The 17,001-nt window shown below is 38.0% G+C and overlaps 10 protein-coding genes and 1 non-coding gene across 11 annotated transcripts; 6 read left to right on the top strand and 5 right to left on the bottom strand.

The window, feature by feature from the left end:
• Positions 1-199: 199 nt before the first annotated feature.
• Positions 200-2,527, top strand: HCA4 (RNA-dependent ATPase HCA4; the record flags this gene model as incomplete). Its single annotated transcript, XM_003648312.1, has 1 exon — positions 200-2,527. The coding sequence occupies one exon, from the start codon at positions 200-202 to the stop codon at positions 2,525-2,527; it is 2,328 nt and encodes a 775-aa protein (XP_003648360.1).
• Positions 2,528-2,817: 290 nt separating this feature from the next.
• Positions 2,818-3,798, top strand: CTK2 (Ctk2p; the record flags this gene model as incomplete). The annotated part of the gene is made up of 1 exon (XM_003648311.1): positions 2,818-3,798. The coding sequence occupies one exon, from the start codon at positions 2,818-2,820 to the stop codon at positions 3,796-3,798; it is 981 nt and encodes a 326-aa protein (XP_003648359.1).
• A 94-nt stretch (positions 3,799-3,892) lies between these two features.
• BET4 (Rab geranylgeranyltransferase BET4) lies at positions 3,893-4,940 on the bottom strand (the record flags this gene model as incomplete). Its single annotated transcript, XM_003648310.1, has 2 exons — positions 3,893-4,873; positions 4,938-4,940. 2 exons carry the CDS (start codon positions 4,938-4,940, stop codon positions 3,893-3,895), a joined length of 984 nt encoding a protein of 327 aa, XP_003648358.1.
• Positions 4,941-5,124: 184 nt separating this feature from the next.
• On the top strand, positions 5,125-5,727 carry MAD2 (spindle checkpoint protein MAD2; the record flags this gene model as incomplete). The annotated part of the gene is made up of 1 exon (XM_003648309.1): positions 5,125-5,727. One exon carries the CDS (start codon positions 5,125-5,127, stop codon positions 5,725-5,727), a length of 603 nt encoding a protein of 200 aa, XP_003648357.1.
• Positions 5,728-5,772: 45 nt separating this feature from the next.
• On the bottom strand, positions 5,773-8,181 carry VPS53 (Vps53p; the record flags this gene model as incomplete). Its single annotated transcript, XM_003648308.1, has 1 exon — positions 5,773-8,181. One exon carries the CDS (start codon positions 8,179-8,181, stop codon positions 5,773-5,775), a length of 2,409 nt encoding a protein of 802 aa, XP_003648356.1.
• A 187-nt stretch (positions 8,182-8,368) lies between these two features.
• Positions 8,369-8,441, bottom strand: Ecym_8256. Its single transcript has one exon. It is a non-coding gene; the product is annotated as a tRNA-Met (tRNA).
• A 381-nt stretch (positions 8,442-8,822) lies between these two features.
• CCT8 (chaperonin-containing T-complex subunit CCT8) lies at positions 8,823-10,523 on the top strand (the record flags this gene model as incomplete). The annotated part of the gene is made up of 1 exon (XM_003648307.1): positions 8,823-10,523. The coding sequence occupies one exon, from the start codon at positions 8,823-8,825 to the stop codon at positions 10,521-10,523; it is 1,701 nt and encodes a 566-aa protein (XP_003648355.1).
• A 397-nt stretch (positions 10,524-10,920) lies between these two features.
• On the top strand, positions 10,921-12,984 carry NOP9 (RNA-binding RNA processing protein NOP9; the record flags this gene model as incomplete). The annotated part of the gene is made up of 1 exon (XM_003648306.1): positions 10,921-12,984. The coding sequence occupies one exon, from the start codon at positions 10,921-10,923 to the stop codon at positions 12,982-12,984; it is 2,064 nt and encodes a 687-aa protein (XP_003648354.1).
• Positions 12,985-13,294: 310 nt separating this feature from the next.
• Positions 13,295-13,951, bottom strand: MRP8 (Mrp8p; the record flags this gene model as incomplete). The annotated part of the gene is made up of 1 exon (XM_003648305.1): positions 13,295-13,951. The coding sequence occupies one exon, from the start codon at positions 13,949-13,951 to the stop codon at positions 13,295-13,297; it is 657 nt and encodes a 218-aa protein (XP_003648353.1).
• Positions 13,952-14,316: 365 nt separating this feature from the next.
• LTV1 (ribosome biogenesis protein LTV1) lies at positions 14,317-15,747 on the bottom strand (the record flags this gene model as incomplete). The annotated part of the gene is made up of 1 exon (XM_003648304.1): positions 14,317-15,747. One exon carries the CDS (start codon positions 15,745-15,747, stop codon positions 14,317-14,319), a length of 1,431 nt encoding a protein of 476 aa, XP_003648352.1.
• Positions 15,748-16,287: 540 nt separating this feature from the next.
• Positions 16,288-16,920, top strand: RPC25 (DNA-directed RNA polymerase III subunit RPC25; the record flags this gene model as incomplete). Its single annotated transcript, XM_003648303.1, has 1 exon — positions 16,288-16,920. The coding sequence occupies one exon, from the start codon at positions 16,288-16,290 to the stop codon at positions 16,918-16,920; it is 633 nt and encodes a 210-aa protein (XP_003648351.1).
• Positions 16,921-17,001: the final 81 nt, after the last annotated feature.

The raw sequence follows: 17,001 nt of genomic DNA, 5'->3' as shown, positions 1-17,001 counted from the left end.
ATTACACGTGACTCTTATTTTTGAAAAAAATAAAATTTAAAAAATCCGTTTTCTTTTCAAATTGCAAAAACTCATCACTACAATCTCATCGTTGATTTCAGAAGAAAGCATTGCATTGGTGTATAATTATACTGTATTGTTATTCATTAGCACTTAGCCCAGGTCCGATATATCATTTGCGAGGTCGTTTTTTCTCAATATGGCGAAAAGACACAGGTTAACGACGAGCAAGCGTAAAGAGATACGCAAAGAGCAGGAAAGGGCTTTGGACGAATTGAAGAGAAGAATTAATGACTTTGGTGCCACCAAATGTACTGCTTCTTCTTTTGATGAGTTACCTATTAGTGAAGTTACATTAAAAGGATTGAAAGAGTCAGGATTTATAAAACTGACAGATATACAGAGAGACTCTATTCCAATGGCCTTAAAAGGCCATGACATACTTGGTGCGGCGAAGACGGGATCTGGTAAGACTTTGGCTTTTTTGATTCCTGTTATTGAAAAACTATACCGTGAAAAGTGGACTGAATTCGATGGTCTTGGGGCGCTGATAATATCCCCTACAAGAGAACTTGCAATGCAGATCTATGAAGTGTTGATAAAGATCGGGAAGCATACATCGTTTTCAGCTGGTTTAGTTATTGGTGGTAAGGATGTGAAGTTCGAAATGGATAGAATTTCTAAGATTAATATTTTAATTGGTACTCCCGGTAGAATATTACAGCATATGGATCAGGCTGTTGGTTTAACTAGTTCTAATTTACAAATTTTAGTATTGGATGAAGCGGATAGGTGTTTGGATATGGGATTCAAAAAGACATTGGATGCAATTGTGTCAAATTTACCTCCAGATAGACAAACTCTATTGTTTTCTGCCACTCAATCCCAATCCTTGGCAGACTTGGCAAGGCTATCTTTGGTTGATTATAAAAGCATTGGTTCCGACACATTACTCTCTAAAAACCAACCTGCCACTCCGGAAACGTTAGAGCAATCGTACATCGATGTTGAACTTCCAGATAAACTGGATATACTATTTAGTTTCATCAAGTCGCATTTGAACTCAAAGACAGTTGTGTTTTTGTCATCTTCCAAACAGGTACATTTTGTTTATGAGACATTTAGAAAGTTACAGCCAGGTATTTCTTTGATGCATTTGCATGGAAGACAAAAACAAACTGCTAGGACAGAAACCTTGGACAAATTTAGCAGAGCGCAGCATGCTTGTTTGTTCTCGACCGACGTCGTTGCCCGAGGCATTGATTTTCCTACAGTTGATTGGGTGGTTCAAGTAGATTGCCCTGAAGATGTTGACACTTACATTCATAGGGCAGGTAGATCAGCTCGTTACGGTAAAAGCGGAAAATGTCTTATTATGTTAACTCCACAAGAAGAACCCGGCTTCTTAAAAAGATTGAAGACCAAAATGATAGAACCAAAAAAGTCAGTGATTAAGCAGTCAAAACGTAAATCTATTAGAAATCAGCTGCAATCCCTACTGTTCAAGAGCCCCGAGCTCAAATATTTGGCACAAAAGGCATTTATATCATATGTCAGATCAATCTACATACAGAAGGATACCGAAGTATTTAAATTTTCAGAGCTGCCTCTTGAAGAGTTTGCATCTTCTTTAGGATTACCAGGCGCTCCAAAGATCAAAATCAAAGGAATGAAATCTATAGAGAGGTCGAAAGAATTGAAAAACACTTCGAGGAAACTATTATTATTGTCTAAAACGAACGAAAATGGTGATCTTGAAGAAGAAGAGAACAAACCAGTGAGGACTAAATATGACAGGATGTTTGGCCGTAAAAACCAAACTGTCTTGAGTGAACATTACCTAAACATTACCAAATCAGGAGGGGACACTAACGATACTGACGATTTTATGACCATTAAGCGTTCAAATCATGAGTTAAACGAAGAAGATTTGCCGCAACCCATGGTGATATCTTCCAAGAGAGCACAAAAGAGGGCAGTGTCAAAGAAGGCTTCTTTATCGTCAAACGGCAATCCTTCAAAGCTGAAGTTCGATGATGATGGTATTCCACATCCAATATATGAACTAGAAGGCGAGGAGGAATTTCACAAGAAAGGTGACGCAGAATCCCAAAAGAAAGAATTTCTATCCAAGGAAGCTGACATTATGGCAAAGGTTGATGTGCAAGATAAAAAACTTGCCAAGGACAAAAGACAAGAAAAGAAGAGAAAGAGGTTGGAGGCCCTGAAAAGAGAAATGGAATCACAACAAGAACGCCATGACAGTGGAGACGATTGTGAACACACCACAGGTTCCACTGCCGCATACCTGAGAACACCCAACTTAAGCGATGACATGCAATCAGACTACTATGATTCAGATTACGCGGATTCCAATAAACCTTCTAAAAAGAAGATAAAGCTTCTACAACGTGACCAAGAAGAGCGTTATCTGGAGGACCGCCGTGCCAATGACATCATAGAAGTCGAAGAGCCTCAAAGTTTGGATGACCTGGAGAATTTGACCTCAAAACTTCTTCAAGGTTAAAGGTAGACTTAAAATAATTGTATATAAAGCTTTCAGAGTACTTATATCCAACAAAAACCTCCATGGGAAGACACTGATAGGTAGAGGGAAGATCGTTTGAGAGGGTTAATTAATGATGATTTTAGATTTCTATCAACCCGTGTTCGGTGATTTTTCAAATTTTCCGAATGTATAAGACCTGCCGCTGTCGAACATGCATCACCAAAAGGTTTATATACGTCAACAATCAATCCCTTGGAATATTATCAGGTTCTTAAAGTATCTTTAGATATAGCTGTTGCAGTTTGGAAATGTCCGCTACAGTATATGAGAGTCAGCTAACACTCTCGAGACCGTATTTAACGAAAGAACAAATAAAGAGAGCTCAGAAAAATACCATACCTGACCGTCGAACTTACAATCAAAAAAGAATATCGGTTTTTAAGTTTCTATGTGATATATGCGTACAGTTAAAGTTCCCCAGGAAGACTCTGGAGGTTGCAATGTATTTTTATCAACGATATTATGTATTCAATAAATTTGAAACGGAGATGTGTTACGATGTGGCAACAAGCTGCTTATTTATTAGTTGCAAACAGGTGGAGACCGTTAAGAAGGTTGGAGACCTCTGTTCTGCGTCATTAAAGCTGAGGAATTCTGCGAAGGTTACATCTGAGAAGTTAGAGACTTATAAAACAAGAATTGTTCAAATGGAGTTACGGATACTAGAGACATGTGCATTCGATCATCGAATCAATAATACAGTACATATCGACGAATACATTGTCAAAATTGGGCGTGAATTGTCTTTAGATTATAATGTTTGCCATTTGGCGTGGCTTATAGCATTTGATGTTATTAAATTAGAACTTTTACTAATTGTTCCACAACACACTATTGCTCTGGCAGTTTTAAAGATCGCGTGCGAACTGTTGGAAAACGTGCAATGGCCGAACATAAGATATAATCTATTTGAAAGTGATGAAGACTCAGTTAATGAAGCTTATGTATCAGTTATAAACTTCTTCATCAATGTTTTTGATATATGCGATTTGAAGAACCATCTACCAGAAAATTTAACATCGATTAGCGTTGAAAGATTCATAAAATTAAAGGCTAAAGTTGGAGAGGATAAGGGCTTAAAGGAAAATATCTCGTCCATAGAAAAGGATAAATATCTTATCGAAGAGCGGGATTATAAGATACGTGAACGGAGATATGTTCTAGACAGGAAGAGAGTTGCCGAGGAAGCAATGCCAGCAGGGCCCAGTGGGGCTAAACGATCCAAATAATAAGTTATTCACTCCTTTAATAAGCCCGTTGAAAACAAAAAATACCCCTAAACGCATTAACCCATTCACTTGTATTATTACTTATATATATAAATCAAGCATTATTCAACATGTGAACATATTTTTTTCTCCTTAGAGGATCAAGATCCATTAATTTGTTCAAATAATCTTTGATATGCGATTCTATAGGCAAACCCAGGTTTTTTATTTGAATGGACTCTATTGAAACCAAAGTTTTCAAACACCATATATTTTCCTTTCCGGAGAAATCAATCTCATCCTCGTTAATCATGGTAATATTCTCCTCGAATTTTAGGAGCATGGATATGTACTCCTGTGTAGGAATATTGTTCACAATACACTCATCTTTAATAAACCAATGCACATAAGTCCATACAGATTGATCATCTGCATCAGTGAACATTGCATTGATAATATAATCAGTTTCTTTCTGGACAAACTCAGGAAAGTTAGTAATTTCTCCGTGTTTAAGCATTTTAGGAATTAGCTGACATCTTTGATGCCAAGCACTAAAATTGGAGATATTTTCATTGATAATCTTGGTGGTGTAGTTAAACTCATCCTTATTCATCGAAATACGACTCAACGCCTCAAGTTTGTTCACTACAATTCTCCTGTAATGCCAACCATGAAAGTTCCTTGGATCCATGCTTAAAATCTTCCCTACAATTCCCAACTCATACTTCCAAAGTTTAAGCGCATTACCTTGGCAATTATTCAAACACCAAACCCTGTGATTCCAAATCCAATACACTTTCGGAAAACTTTTTAACTGGACCATTGTAAAACTCAATTCATCATGCCAAAAATCTTCACTCAATTCATCCCTAATACCTTTAATAATATCCCTTCTATAATTCCAAACAGCATTGAACTCTGGATTTAAATCCAACAATATTGTAGTCTCTTTTAAAGCATCAATACTATATACTTTAGCACCTTTCAAACTTAAAACTTTCGCAGTTTGGCTTCTATATCTGTGGATCTGCTGCTGAGCCTGACTCCTCTTTTGAACCAGTGCCTCCTGTGTCAAGTTTCTTCTTTTAATACCGTGCTAACGCCTTTAATGTTAGTTAATGATTGGCAGGTATCTGAAACTAATCCTAACTAGAACATACCATGTTGTTGACTTGTCCTTTCTGTTTGTCTTCATCCTCTCTCTGTTGAACGCTTTAAGATGCAAAGGGAAGGATCAGCACAATTGTTTTGAAGTAGAAACTTTAGCGAGCCAGAATCTCATGAACCTAACCACAGAGATAAAGAGGCGTAAATGCAAACAATTTAACTTCAAGAACTATCAAGAACATGTCTAATCCTATCTCGTTAAAGGGATCTACAAGAGCAGTCACAGAATTCTTTGAATACAGCATTAACACTATCCTCTATCAGAGAGCTGTGTACCCTCCAGAGGATTTCACCACGGTTAAGAAATATGAAATGAACTTGCTAAAGACCCATGATGACGAATTGAAGGACTACATAAGGAAAATACTATTGCAGGTACATAGGTGGTTACTTGGTGGCAAATGTAATAAGCTGGTGCTTGTGATGGTGGACAAGGATGAAGGGGATGTGGTTGAAAGGTGGGAATTTGATGTACAGCACATCACGGATAGCGGTAGTGAGGAGCAATCGGAGCATAATAATGACTTGGAAGAAACACAAAAGCAGATTCGAGCATTGATGCGGCAAATAACCGCCAGTGTTACATTTTTACCAGAATTAAAAAATGAGGGAAATTATACATTTAATGTGTTGGCATACACAGATGCAAATGCAAATGTACCAATGGAATGGGCTGATTCTGATGGGAAGGAGATCGCTGACGGAGAAGTTGTTCAGTTCAGAAATTTTAATACTGGTGATCACAGAGTGAGTGCACAAGTTAGTTATAGATTTAATCGCTGAGTAATAACAGTTAAATAATATATATACGTACATGCATAAGATCTGTTAGCCACCTCTATGGAAAAACCTAGAGCTCGAGACTAAGCTCTTGAAATTTTCATTTATAGTCTTATTGATAGCAGGCGCAGAATTTGTTGTTGGAGGCGGTGTCGGTGTTCTACTAGCTGGTCTCGAAATAACAATTCTCAACTGATCCGATATGAATGTTTTCCAAGTAGGGTCTGGAATTCTTAACAGGCCTAAAACAAAGGATCGTATTATGCCCTCGTCGCGACCAAATATGAAAAACCCAGTGTCTCTGTCTTTTTCAGTTGCCTGAGGTTCCTCTTTTTTAAATTCTATCCAATATGACTTCCACATTGCCAAGTCCCACGGCGTACCTTTCAACATTAGAATTAAGGCCCAAACCACATGATTTCTAGTTTTAATGATGCTGTCATAACACTCTTGATATACTGCAGGAGAATCAGCTTGGATGGCCAACACGTTTATAAAATCTGTTAATTGTTGAATATTAGCATCAACATGTCTAAATACCCTATTATTTTGTCCCGAACTCACATTCGGCAGTGAATCTGGAAGTTTCTTCAAAGCTTCCTTGAGTAGTTGTACATCTAATAACAATTGTTCGGCAATATGAACGACTTGTTTGGCTGAAAGGTGTCTCTTGGTATTAATATCGCCAAACGGTTCCTGAGATTTTAATAAATCCACAATGCAACGTAAATATTCAACTGTCACTTGGTCAACAATTTTGTCTGACAAATTCCACACATATACATCCCTGTTGAATTGAGAAAGCATATATTGTAACAATGTCCTCTCCTGGTTCTCTTCAGCTGACAATATGTGCTTCAAAGTGACGATATATCTACTGTAATCTTCTACCATAGAATGACGCCAATCATAATTTGAAAACTCTCTCCAAGCGAACCTCAATTCAGGAGACACGATATGCACAATGAGAAATTGTATACCTCGTGATATGAGCGTTCCAAAGTTAGCCTTAGATTTCTCAAAGTTCTTAGAGATAGCGTCCGAAGATTTTGCATATTCTTGCAATTTTTCTTCCAACTGTCCCGAGGTTATAGAACAGTAATCTGCAGTGTTGATCATTAATATGGTGTATAATATAACTTCCCGTTTATCTTCAATTTTTGCATTCTCAGGAAGTAACAAAGGTTGTAAAATCTTGTTAGAGTATTCAATAAGCCATTTAGAAAAGAATTTTGCTAAATCAGCGAGCACGGTCATCCTACCATCCCCATCAATTAATTCTAAAGTCTGGGTTAGGATCGAACGATAGGTGCGAAATAAATCTGCACTAGAAGGCACTACATGGGAATCCGACGTGTTGGGAAGCTTCTGTTCACTCATATATGTCAACAATTTTGAATTCATCACACGATCATGATGTGTAATCCATAGGGATAAAAACGGCCCAAAGCATGAAGAAATCTTCTCCGTCGATATGCTGTTCAGTTTATTTGAAAACTTAACGTTTATGTATTTTTCAAAATCAATAGTGCTTTGCAATGCTTCAACAAATAACTCCAAAGATGGTTCCTTCTTCATTTCCCTTGAAAGCAAAATCTCAACATCGTGCTTCGTAAAAATAATAAACGTTGAAACAAGCCTCAAGGGCATATCCCAGTCAGGAGAGAAGTATGTCGCAAAATTAACCTGGAAATTGTTCAATAGTTTTTTGAAAAACAAATACCTACGAGATATATTCTCCAGCGAACCTGCTTCATCATCAACGTGGAATATCTCCCTTATTTCATACAGGATTCTATCCAAACACCAATCAATAACATCAAACTTTGCCGTTCCATTCACCTCCAAAAGTGTACAAGCTCCATCTCTAAACTCTGACTCATCTACCTCCAACGCTCCCTTGTTCTCAAACAACTTCCGATATAAAAGCTTAATCCGGCTCACCGTTTCCTCCTCTAACTTAGCCACCTGACTTAACAGCTTGTTAATCTCATCAACCGACCGATATTCTTGAAACGAAATACTAAGGGATACCATCATATAATATGGCGTACCCATCTCTTTAAAATTATTCGTCTCAATATGTTTCACACACTGAGCGTACATATCACCGAGAGCCTTCAAATTCTGAAACCATGTCATAGACTGCGTTAAATTCCTCTTGGCATTATCCAAGTATGAAATATCTTTAGTCAAATTAGAAATAGTACACTCAGTAGTCCTGGACAACAATTGTACCTCTTGTATATCTTTTGTTAGATCTACAAGATCTTCAATATTCTCATGATCACTTCCAGGTATCTCCCCATCAACCTCCTCACGTATTTCTGCCTCTAACTGCAATTTATATTTATTCGTCACAGCTATTAGCTCCCCAAGCTGGTCAAGAGAATCTGTTCCAGAAAGAATATTAACAATATCCTCTGTGGGATCATAATCATATCTATCATAGTTCATCAAGGGCCCCCCTTCAATATCAACTACACTATTAGAAAACCAACTAATACGCTCCCGTTGAAACTTTCACTTTCCCTTGAACTTCGATATTCAAAGCGGAAATAAACATATAAAATATATATATTAATTAAATTTATATTTATATAGGGAAATCGATCCGAAGTTTGTTATTATCAAATAAAAAATATGCTCCAGGGGAGGTTCGAACTCTCGACCTTCAGATTATGAGACTGACGCTCTTCCGACTGAGCTACTGCAGCATGTTTTGTTAATATGTATCAACCAGAACACAAGTCACATCTATAAATATTAGTCACATGATTATAAATACGTTGGATGGAAGCCAATAACCAAACGGTTTAGTTTAAGAAGGTGCCATAAGCTGCACAGCGGACGTCTTCAAGGATATTAAACACGCAGTGGCGTTGTGTTTCTCTCTCTCTGTGTAGTCCGTTATTGATGATCTTTAAAAAGTTGTACTAGAAAAGTTTTTGCAAGATTTATTTATTTATTGGTGGCAAAATGTATCCAGTATTCATCACGCCAATTTAAAAATATAAAGGAAAGGATAAATTGGATAGTAAAGGCCAATCAATATCCTCAATTGTGTTATCCTAGAGATCTTGTATAGCTGAAGTAAGATGTCTTTGAAATTACCTCAGAATCCGAATGCTGGGTTGTTCAAACAGGGGTATAATAGTTATTCCAATGCAGATGGGCAAATCCAAAAATCTATTGCTGCGATTCGTGAGATCCATCAGATGTGTTTGACTTCTATGGGGCCATGTGGTAGAAATAAAATAATAGTGAACCACATAGGGAAGTATATTATTACCAATGATGCTGCCACGATGCTTAGGGAGTTGGAAATTGTGCATCCGGCCGTTAAAGTTTTAGTGATGGCTTCTGAACAGCAGAAGATAGATGTTGGTGATGGGACTAATTTTGTGATGGTACTTGCTGGTGAGCTTTTGAATGTTAGTGAGAAGTTAATTGCTTTAGGCCTGTCGCCAGTGGAGATTATTCAGGGTTATAATGTGGCCAAGAACTTTACCTTGGAGGAATTGGATAAGATGGTTGTTAACGAGGTCATCGACAAGCACGACAAGAATGAATTGGTCAAGGCGATTAAGCCTGTTATATCTTCCAAACAGCATGGGTTTGAGGATCTGTTAGGTGATCTGGTTGCAGAGGCTGTATCATATGTTTTGCCTTCCAAGTCTGATTTTTTCAATGTTGACTCCATTAGGGTTGTGAAGATCATGGGTAATTCTCTATCTAACTCTTTTGTTGTCAAGGGTATGGTATTCAACCATGAGCCAGTTGGTCATTTGAGGTCACTTCCTCAAGGTGCTGGGAAACACAAGGTTGCCGTATTTACCTGTCCTGTCGACATTGCCAATACGGAAACTAAGGGTACAGTTCTATTACACAATGCACAGGAAATGCTAGACTTTACTAAAGGCGAAGAAAAACAGTTGGATGCGATGATCACGGAGATTGCAGATACCGGGGTTAAATGTGTTATTGCAGGTAGCGGCGTTGGCGAGTTAGCTTTACACTACTTGGATAGATATGGCATTCTGGTTCTTAAGGTTTCATCTAAATTTGAATTAAGAAGAATTTGTCGTGTCTGTGGAGCCACACCCATGCCAAGACTTGGTGCTCCAACTCCAGAAGAAATCGGTATTGTAGAAACGGTTAAAACAATGGAGATTGGTGGTAACAGAGTCACTGTCTTTAAACAAGAACAAGAGGAAACCTCAAGAACCGCTACCATCATTTTAAGAGGAGCTACCCAAAATAACCTAGACAATATCGAAAGAGCTATTGATGGTGGTGTCGCTGCTATTAAGGGTTTGATGAAGTTTGAAGGTGGTAAATTGTTGCCCGGTGCTGGTGCCACGGAGATTGACCTAGTGTCGAGAATTACCAAATATGGTGAACGTACGCCAGGCCTACTCCAGCTGGCAATCAAACAATTTGCAGCTGCTTTCGAGGTCGTGCCTAGAACTTTGGCGGAGACTGCTGGTTTGAACGCAAACGAAGTACTACCAAACCTATATGCTGCCCATGCTATTGACGAAGGCGACACTGCTGGGCCATCAAGAGAGAAGCTATATCAAGGTATTGACATCGAAGGTGTCTCAAGCGAAGGCGTTATAGATATAAGAAAAGAAGGTGTCTACGATCTTCTAGCGGCTAAGAAATTTGCCATCAACGTCGCTACTGAAGCAGCAACTACAGTACTTTCTGTCGACCAAATCATTATGGCTAAGAGAGCTGGTGGTCCAGCACCGCCAAAGGGTCCAAAGCCAGGTAACTGGGATCAGGACGATTAGAAATCCATCTTCCAAGTTAAAACTAATCAAGGAAAAAGGAAAAAAAGCCAGAAAAAAAGCACACTGCATGTAGACTAGAATATATCACAATAAAACAGCAACGTATATAGATATAATTACATCACACTCTGCCGTCAACTTCGTGTAACACTCGTGAACAATTCGATCAAACATACACTCTTGGTTTACATGACATGGTTATTTACGTATAACATGATATTTGAAGGTTCGAAACTTCAAAAATGAAAAAAAGAAACGGACTTTTTTAATTTTATATTTGAAAATTTGAAAATTAGGATTCTTGTTGAGCTGCGATGTGTGATGAGATAAGGTAAATGACTGCTTTGATTCACATATTTAGGATTCGAGGTTATATATATTTGGTTTAATATTATTGATGGCTAAACAAAGAGGAAGAAACTTACTTAAAAAGCAACAAAAAGACCAATTTGAACCTTTCAAGCATGGAGATGAGCATGATGGTGATGGTGAATACCCGGTATCTATTAAACTTTCTGACGTAAATGATAATAGTATATGTCAACCAAATACTTTTTTCGGTACGTTGCAAACAGATGAGCTTGAATATTTCAAGAAAGCGGAAAGTACTTTGAAAATTGATACATTTGAAACAGCAGACGAAAAGTATCAATTTGTGAATAGTGTTATTGAAGAAAGCAAGGGGAAAGAACTAAAATTAGCAACTTCTCAAATTTGTTCAAAGTTGATGGAACGTATAATACTAGAGAGTGATGAAAAGCAGCTTAAATCCATTTTTCGGACGTTCAATGGGTTTTTTATAAATGTTTCCTGTCACAAGTACGCTTCTCATGTCTTGGAAACGCTACTGGTGCGAAGTGCTGCGTTAGTGGAAAAGGAATTACTGACTCCTACCTTTGAGGATGCTATACCTGAACAAGAGGATGGTATATATGCATCTATGGAGAACTTGTTTTTGTTTATGTTGAACGAGTTCAAACCTCATTTCAAAATGATGGTTAATCATCAATATGCATCCCATGTATTAAGATTATTGATTTTAATCCTGTCCTCCAAGACTTTACCAAGTAGTACCAAAACCAACTCTACTCTCAGGTCTAAAAAGTCGAAAATTGCACGGAAAATGATTGATTTGAAAGACAATGATGATTTCAATAAAGTGTACAGGACTCCAGATTCTTTCAAGACCGAATTAAAGGATATTTTATCATCTCTATATAAAGATTTTTCTGGTGGAGTTGAACAAGGTTCAAAGAACCTTTCTAAAATAAGTCCTAGCCATATTACTAAAATGAGAGAGTATTGTGTGGACAAGGTCGCTTCTCCAGTGATCCAGCTTATTCTCCAAGTCGAGGGTATCTTTGATAGGGATCGTTCCTTCTGGAGTCTAATATTCAGTGACTCCACAGAAAAAGACGCAAAGGAGGAAGCATTTATCGAATACTTGCTTTCTGATTCTGTTGGCTCACATTTTCTGCAGAATATCGTTGGATTTACAAAAGTCAAGTATGCAGAAAGACTGTATCGACTGTATATGCAGGACCGTATCGTGAAATTGGCAAAGAGAGACTCTACCGCCGCATTCGTGGTTCAAGCATTGTTGAAGAATCTGCATCAGAACGAAGTGAGAAGGATACTAAACGATTTAACACCTGAATTAGATATTTTGTTAAACTCTAATGTAGATTTTGGGATTGAGATCATAGACGCTTCTATTCGCCAAGGCAACTTTAAGCGGGAAGAGATTGTGGAGAAACTCAAGCAAAAATTCTATCCAGAGGCCTCTGAAACCAAAAACATTTTAGAAAGCTGTCTTTTATTGAGTTCTTCTACCTTAGGAAATACCAGAGATGACTGGCCCACCGCAGAAGAAAGAAGAAGAGCATTATTTTTGGAAAAGTTAATAGATTATGATGATCAATTTTTGGGAATAACCATTGACTCACTATTAGACCTACCAGAAGAACGCTGTCTAATGATGTGCTATCATGGCGTATTTTCATACGTTGTACAGCATGTCTTACAAGTTAAGAGGGTGGATATAATAAAGAGAAAGCTTTTATTAAATGTGTTGTGCAAGGACGTTGTCAATTTATCCTGTAACGCATATGGCTCACACCTTATGGATAAATTGTGGGAATTCACCGCAAAGTTAGCATTGTACAAGGAACGTATTGCTGAAGCTCTGACAGTTGAGGCAACGAAGGTTAAGAATAACGTTTATGGAAGACAGGTATGGAAGAACTGGAATTTAGAACTGTATGTTAGAAAAAGGTTTGACTGGAAAAAGAAGGTTAGGGAGCAAGACTCTGAATTGTTCCCTGATTCTAAACCTTTGCAACCCAAATCGACCACCTCCTCTACCGCCGATTATAAAAAACGTGGTGCTCCAAATGGTTCTGATAGATACCAAGAGGACAAAAAGTTCAAGAAGAAGAACTTTGGCACTCAAAGAAGATAGATCTAAGCTACTCCTGTATATAAACAACACTCAAATTGTTACTATTTTAAAACGTAGACAACTGTAGATTATTTGACACATAATAATTACATAAAAATATACTTGATAAGTTGAATGGGAACAATCTCACAAGGTAACCAAGTAGCAGAGATCCAACACTTGGGAGGTTGAAAACGTATGTTGGACACAAAAATATAAAGTAAAATAAAAATTGAATATATTTGAGTAACATTGAATAAATGGATTTTATTCATCTCTTACAAAAAATGTAGTTCAGAACGTATTACGACACCTCCCCCCCATGTAACCCTTAGCAAATATCTGTACCTCTTCTGACCCTAATACCAAGATATCTAGCAACATCATTGAAGATATCATCTAGCTCTTCCTTACTTAGCGACTTGAGTTCCTTCTCAATATCGTCATCTGGTGTTTCACTGATATGAAAGTCGCCAACCTTGCCCTCTAAAAATTCTTCAAACTTCTCCTGCTCTTTTATAGAAGGTGCGAGCAACTCATAAAACTTAGCTAACTTATACAACTTGATATCCTCCAACTTCTCAAAGTGTCCTAGGGTAAGGGGGAATAACCCATTCTTAGGGTCCGGAATTTCACCATCAGCATTGGGTAAAGGTGTCAAAAAGTCCTTAGATTCAGTTTTGGTAGAGTTTGTAACTCTCCTCACAGACCTTTCCTCCATCGAATCTAACTGCCCCTGCAATTCCCCAACCAACTGAACCAAGTCCTCATTCGTAGCAAACCCCGTTGTATCTAGAGTCCCAGCGTTATTGTTATTGCTACCCGCAGGCAAGTAATTATCATCAAAATCTGCAATATCTTTCTTCTGCTTACTAACTTGCATTTCCAGAACAGACTGGCCTGTCTTTGAAATCAGCAAACTTTGCCTTTTCACTAGACTCTGTAATTCTTCCACTTGCTTCTTTAAAGTTGCTAATTCGTCTGACATGTTCTTAGCGGTAACTAAAATCGACTTGCTTTCTCTAATACTTTAATAAAACCTGAATTTGAAAGTCTTGAAGTATAAGACTTGATGCTAACCACTATATTAATACTTACAGATAACGTTCGCTATTCAAAAGGTAGAATTCCCCTTTTGTTTACAACAAACTTGAAGTTTCTGGACACCAGCCCCTTTATATAATAATATATTTATGTATAATTTCTCACCAAAGCGGTGGCTTGCACTCTGAAACAGCGGGGCGTTGTGTTATGTGATCAAGCTCAGTAATCACGTGAAACAGTTAGACTGAGGGGGGGTTGGGTCGATTTAAGAGCAGGCTGACTACAAATACAGATGTACTTCAATCCTCTTTAAAACCGTAAGCTCTGTAGGCAATTGGTGACACCATCGACTCCATTTTTGCTGCGTTCTTTTTTCCTTCTCATCGAAAGTTTTCCTTTACTTACTTCATCAGCAGCTATTTTCAAATTATCAATCTCTTTATCTTTCTTTGCCAATTTCCTGCCACCCTTCTCCAGTTCATAATTGTCTAAGAAGTCATCTAGAAGTTCTTCGAAGTCTGCACGCTCACGAGCCATGTCGAATGGAACGTAGTTTTCGTCGTTATTCTCTTGCTCTTCTTCATAGTTTTCATAGCCACTAATTATCTGATCATATTTGTCATCTAAGATGGTCATGACTTCTGTTCTTGCAATGGCGCTGGAGCTCATGGAGTATCCAGAAACGTCAGACATAGCTCCCTTTTTCCGACGATCTTTACGTTTTTTAGATCCTGATATTTTAGTTTTATTTATAACAGGCATGTCTCCCAATATGTCATCATTTTCCTCTTCTGCTTCGTCAGGAGCTTCGGAGAAGTTGTCATCTGAGTCCCATTCATTGGCATTCTGTTGTTTGGATTGAACTTTTTTGAATCGCCTAACATCAGCACCAATGTCAATAGCTTGTAAGTCTCTGAGGTTCTCGATGTTGTCAAATTGTGCAATTTCATCCTGGAAACACTGCTCTTCATATCCTTCAAAATTATCGATATCCCATTCGTCAAAATCGTCCTGAAATCGCTCCTTATCTTTCACTTCGCCACTCCCCAGCAATTCTGCAAACAAATCCTCGTCCTCTTCTTCTTGGCCTGCTTCAACGCTGCCACTTTTCTTGTTGTTGGCATCATCATCGCCAACAGCACCATCTTTTGGCAGCTTCCTACCGTCCCCCACAATAACGTCGCTATTAACAACATACGCATCATCTTCCAATGCTTCGAGAACCTCTCTTAGAGCAGGGTTCATATCTGGTTGAAAGCCGCGTAGCTCATCTGGTATGTCCTGCATCTTTTCCAGATACTCTGGCTTGGCCATCCCTCTGAAGAACACAGCTTCTGCCTCCTTCCTTTTGCCATCTTGATATTCAGGTTCCACAAATAATTCTTCAATATTTTGCTTATTGACCTTTACCTTATCCACTTTACTCTTGGACGATATATATATTGAGTTTTCCGGGTCTAAGCCAATTGGCTTTAAATGCTTAGTGTAGTCATAACTTGTATCATCAAATTTAATACCATATAAAGAGGCTTCACCAATATGTTCATTAAACTCATTAGACTTCCTAACAAACCTGACACTCGATGATGACTTTGGCAAAGCGTTATTTCCCCCCCTATTGGGCATTTCAACAGGCACCAGGATGTGTTCAGATGCATCATTATCATAAAAGTTTGGGTCATCGTGAGGTCTGTGGACCACGACAAACTTCTGCGCCGTCTTCTTATTAAATCTCGACATTATTCCTTCCTGCAGTATAACCAAAGCAAATATACAGATTTCAATATATCAAATCAGAACCAACAACTGGGACGAAAAGAAAACTCCAGCTCATCTCATCTCATCTTTTTTGCAAAAAACCGTTTTTGAAAAGAATTTAATTCCTTTTCATTTTTTATGCCTATCCTGGCTGGAAAATTTTCCAATTTCTCGGAAGAAATTTCAACGGTGATCTTTATCACGTGATCAAATACAGAACAAATATTATTTGCGTCGATCCAATGTATCATTCGAACCCAGTATAGTTTTGGAATTCATATAAACGTCAATGAATTCGCAAAAATAAGTTTTCAAATTCTTATGGATGTTTATTTCTCTAACTTTCAATCCCTTCCAGTTTTTCTCCCAGTATACCCTATTCCTGAAGGTCATCTCTGACATAAAATTTTCATCAAATTATTCCCAATCCTAAAAATGAACCTTGAATACTAAAAGTATGAGGCAGGGAACGCACGATCAGCTGCGATCTGATATCATTTCTCGTTACAATTAGTTATTTGAATGTTCATTCTAACGAAAATAAGTGACTTGGTTAGAATCCCGCCAGATCAGTTTCATAGAGACACAGCGTCAGCGATCAACCATCAATTGAACAATAAATATGCAAATAAAGTGATTCCACATGTTGGGCTTTGTATAACAGTATATGATCTGTTAGCTGCAGACGAAGGCCAGTTAAAACCAGGCGATGGTGCTTCGTACATCAATGTTACATTTCGCGCACTGGTATTTAAGCCTCTTGTTGGAGAGATTGTGACCGGGTGGATATCACAATGTACTGTGGAAGGGATTAAAGTTTCGTTGCTAGGTCTTTTCGATGACATATTTATTCCCGAAAACATGCTTTTTGAAGGATGCTACTTCTCTGTAGATGATAATGCGTGGGTATGGCCTATGGATTCTGATACAAAGCTATATTTTGATATAAATGAGAAAATTAGGTTTAGGATAGAACAAGAGGTTTTTGTTGATGTCAAACCCAAATCTCCAAAGGAAAGAGAGATCGAGGAACAATTGAGGGAAAAGGAAGAGTTGATTGCTGCGGAGCAGCGAAAGCTCCAAGTACCGCCAACTTATGCACTTTTGGGAAGTTGTCAGACAGATGGTATGGGGCTGGTAAGCTGGTGGGAATAAAACTGTATGCAATATAACCCAAACCCAAAAACAAAAAAATAACAGACTTAGCTTTAATAATATTTATCTTCTTCATCTTTT

The sequence above is a fragment of the Eremothecium cymbalariae genome, chromosome 8 (genome assembly GCF_000235365.1).
Source record: "Eremothecium cymbalariae DBVPG#7215 chromosome 8, complete sequence".
NCBI classification, from domain to species: Eukaryota; Fungi; Ascomycota; class Saccharomycetes; order Saccharomycetales; family Saccharomycetaceae; genus Eremothecium; species Eremothecium cymbalariae.
This window is presented reverse-complemented; position numbering and strand designations above follow the sequence as displayed.